At 35.0% G+C, this 3,643-nt stretch overlaps 1 protein-coding gene across 1 annotated transcript; it reads left to right on the top strand.

Annotated features, from left to right (window-relative positions):
- Positions 1-2,343: 2,343 nt before the first annotated feature.
- Positions 2,344-3,538, top strand: LOC132167666 (uncharacterized). The gene is made up of 2 exons (XM_059578678.1): positions 2,344-2,991; positions 3,071-3,538. Exons 1-2 carry the CDS (start codon positions 2,460-2,462, stop codon positions 3,184-3,186), a joined length of 648 nt encoding a protein of 215 aa, XP_059434661.1. The 5' UTR covers positions 2,344-2,459; the 3' UTR covers positions 3,187-3,538.
- The last annotated feature ends 105 nt before the right edge of the window (positions 3,539-3,643 follow it).

Below are 3,643 nucleotides of genomic sequence, written 5' to 3'. Positions count from 1 at the left end.
GAAGATATGTTACAATTGCTGCATGGATGGGATACAAAGAAGAACCTAATAATGAAACAAACAATGGATGAAATATTTGCCAGCTCTGTAAGAAGCACGCCAAGGTTTGCCTATATACCCACCACCATTTTGGTTCCTCTATTTTTCCTCCTCCCAACCGCAACTTTCATCTTCCTCATATTCTCCATGTTCCTCAAATACAAAAAGCATCTTGTTTCAGTAAATTAATTTGCTACAGATAATCATAATATTGTATCTATTAATGATTTTCATGGCCCTATTGCTTTTATATATGTTAGGGATTGGATCTAGCAACGATGTCTACATGAGTACTCTTCACCAGTCCGAGTAATTAATTAGCATGGCCTTTTATCTTATGCCTAGTTCGATCAGTTTCCTCATCAGATTCTCCTCAAGCTTTCTAGGTGGTTCGACAAGGGTTAAGCTTCAATTTGGCCTTCCTTTCTTTTTCTCTTCTTCTACATCTAGTTATTGTTTTTCTTTTGATTTGGTTTTTAGTGATGTTTGGGGCCTCGTACCTGTTTTTTCCACTGGTGTATTTCACTATTATATATGATCGTTTCTTGATAATTTCAGCTCGATCAGGTTCTCTAATAAGGTGGTAGCCTTATATGTAAGGTGATGTAAATTAGTGATCATTAATTATGAATCAAGTATTTTTATTAAAGCTATCAACTATTGAGATGTGTGACTTATCTTTCTTTTTGGTGGTCATGTAACAGCCTGATCCAAACTATATATATCTTTATATATATATATATATATATATATAGAGAGAGGGACAAACAGCCAGATATATATATATATATATATATATATACCTATTCATTCACAAGAAATGATATTCCTTGTAAAGCTAATTTTTATCCCCTAACAAAAGCACGAAGCAAAAATCATTTCACTTTTACAAATTAATAAGGGGAAGGTTCATTGGCACCTTTTGGGAAAAGCTTCTTACTATTTATTTAAAAAATTTAATTGCCAACATTCTTATTTTTTACATCATTTTAATAACTTTTTACTACTATTTAAATAAAAAAATTACTACAAAACTTTTTTTTTTTTTTTTTCACATCAATTTCGTTGCCAAATAGACTTCTCTTTAAGAGCTTGTTTATGATTACGTTTGACAAATAAAGCTTTTAAGTTAAAATTAGCTTTTGGGCAAAAGCTTTATTTTTAAGCTTTTGCCAAAAGTGCGTTTTGATAATTTTTAGGCTTTTAAATCTTTAAAATCGCTTTTAATTTTTTTACCAAACGAGTAATTTTTTATTTAAACGGGTTTTTTTAGTGTTAAAAACACTTTTAAGTCATTTAAACACAATTCCAAACAGGCTCGAAGTTTTACTACTTCTGGTAGCCGCCTTAACGTTGATTGCCAACTGCTTCAATGGTTGTTATTTATGGATCTTCCCTTTTTGCTATCACCCCCCATAAATCTGTAAGGTTTCGGTACATCCTATTAGTAGTTGCTGTGCCTTTTGCACTGCGATTGTCCATCCAACTCTACAGAAAGTACTGGAAATGTAAGATTTCCAACTAGATTGGGAGGAATGTCTTGCGGCATTTGACACATTTCCAACTGGATCAGAAACGATCCAGGTTGGAAACAACCAAGGTTTGCCTATATATATATATATCCACCATATTGGTTCCTCTATATTTTTCCTTATTTCTCCTTTCCAAACAATTCAGAAAGTGAACAAGCTAGTATGATTTGCAACACTACTACATGAAGCATGCATGCAAAAGTCACCAATAACATTAGTAACAGTGTTGAATGATGAGCAGTCACATTGGTTTATCTAAATTTTTGTGCAAAATGACTAACTAAAATCTACTGTATCTAGTTTGACTAATGACTTTTGAAACGTATCATATAACCGGTTTTTTTTTTTTTTTTTTTCCTAAGAATTGTATTTCCTAAGAATTATATTTTCACCCTAGCTTATTGGTTTTATGTTAGGGATCGATCTAACATTGTGCCAAAATTCGCCTTTCCTTTTAATGTTCATTTTCTCGTTTTTTTGTTTTTCAAATTTTATTTTATGTGTTTCCTTTCGAAAGCTGCCGCACCTTGACAACTGTAGTATGTACGAGTTTGTCATTACGAAATGTTGATATTTTTGGTCACATGCATGCACCACGACTCATCACATGCATGAGTCTTTAATGGATCATTAATGAGCTGAGGCAAGAGCCACCTCATCACATGACATCACCAAGACACCAACCCACATCATCATCACATGTGTAGGGTTCACTTGTTATAAATAACCCGGTTGGAAAAAGAAGATGAAAAAAAAAAAAAAACATTTCAAATCTTGTACTATATAAATGTACGTATGTGTGTGGCTCTCTCAACTAGAGGTCTAGGTAGTTACAAGTATCAGACTTTCTCATTCTCTACTCGAAGCTTTTCTTGTGAGTTGTGAGAAATGGTTTCTTCTCATTCAAATGAAAACCCGTGTACTGAAAAGTGTTGCAAAAGATTGCGTACCTTCCTTAGAAACTTTATTATACCAACCAGCCTGCCTCTTCCTCTACATAAGGAGCTTCCAAATGACATGCGAGGCGTTATACTGGTGGCGGTTGCTTTGATTGCTGCAGTGACTTTTCAAGCCGGAGTTGCTCCTCCCGGCGGAGTTTGGCAAGATTTCGATGATGGACACATCCCGGGGCGGGCAGTATACGCTTCTCAACCAGTACCCTTTTATTTTTTCTTGATTTGCAACACCATGGCCTTTTCTTCCTCAATCTATCTCTTATTATATCTTACTTTTGGGAAACCTTTCTTCTTAGAAGTATTAGTTGCCACTCTCTCAATGTGCGGGACTTATGCAGCTGCTGTTTTTTCCATTACACCTTATGAAACTGCCCCGTTTCGTCTCATCGCTCTTGTTGCAGCTCTGCCTCTCGCGCTACGGCTGGCTATCTATTTGTTGTGCTGGATGATCACGAAATTATGTTGTATGTTCCATGTTATCATTATTATTATTATTATTATTTTGTGAAAATAGTATTTGTTGAAGATATGTTACAATTGCAGGCAAGAGATGCAATGAAGCTGTTAAGAAATCAGATGATAACGAATCAAGCTCTGGCTCATGCCCTATTTGCCAGCGCTGTAAGAAGCACGCCAAGGATCTTCCCGAGTCCGCGTAATTAGCATGGCCTTTTATCTCTTATGCCTAACTCGATCGCTGGTTTCCTCATCGGATTCTCCTCAAGCCTTCTAGGTGGTTCGACAAGGGTTAAGCTTCGATTTGGCCTTCCTTTTTTTTTTTTCTCTTCTTCTACATCTACTTAATTAATGTTTTTCGTTTGATTTGGTTTTTAGTGATATTTGGGGCCTCGTACCTGTTCTTTCCACTGTTGTATTTCACTATTATATATGTATCGTTTCTTGATAATTTCAGCTCAGGTTCTCTACTAAGGTGGTAGCCTTATATGTAAGGTGATGTCAATTAGTACTGATATAAATTAGTGATCATTAATTATGAATCAAGTATTTTTATTAAAGCTATCAACTATTGAGATGTGTGATTTCTCTTTTTTAAGGTGCGACTCGTTTTTTTTTTTGGTGGTCGTGTAACAGCCTAATTCAAACTATACATATCTT

The sequence above is a fragment of the Corylus avellana genome, chromosome ca1, assembly GCF_901000735.1.
Source record: "Corylus avellana chromosome ca1, CavTom2PMs-1.0".
Lineage (NCBI taxonomy): Eukaryota > Viridiplantae > Streptophyta > Magnoliopsida > Fagales > Betulaceae > Corylus > Corylus avellana.
Note: the sequence above shows the minus strand (reverse complement) of the source record. Positions and strands in the feature narration are given on the sequence as shown.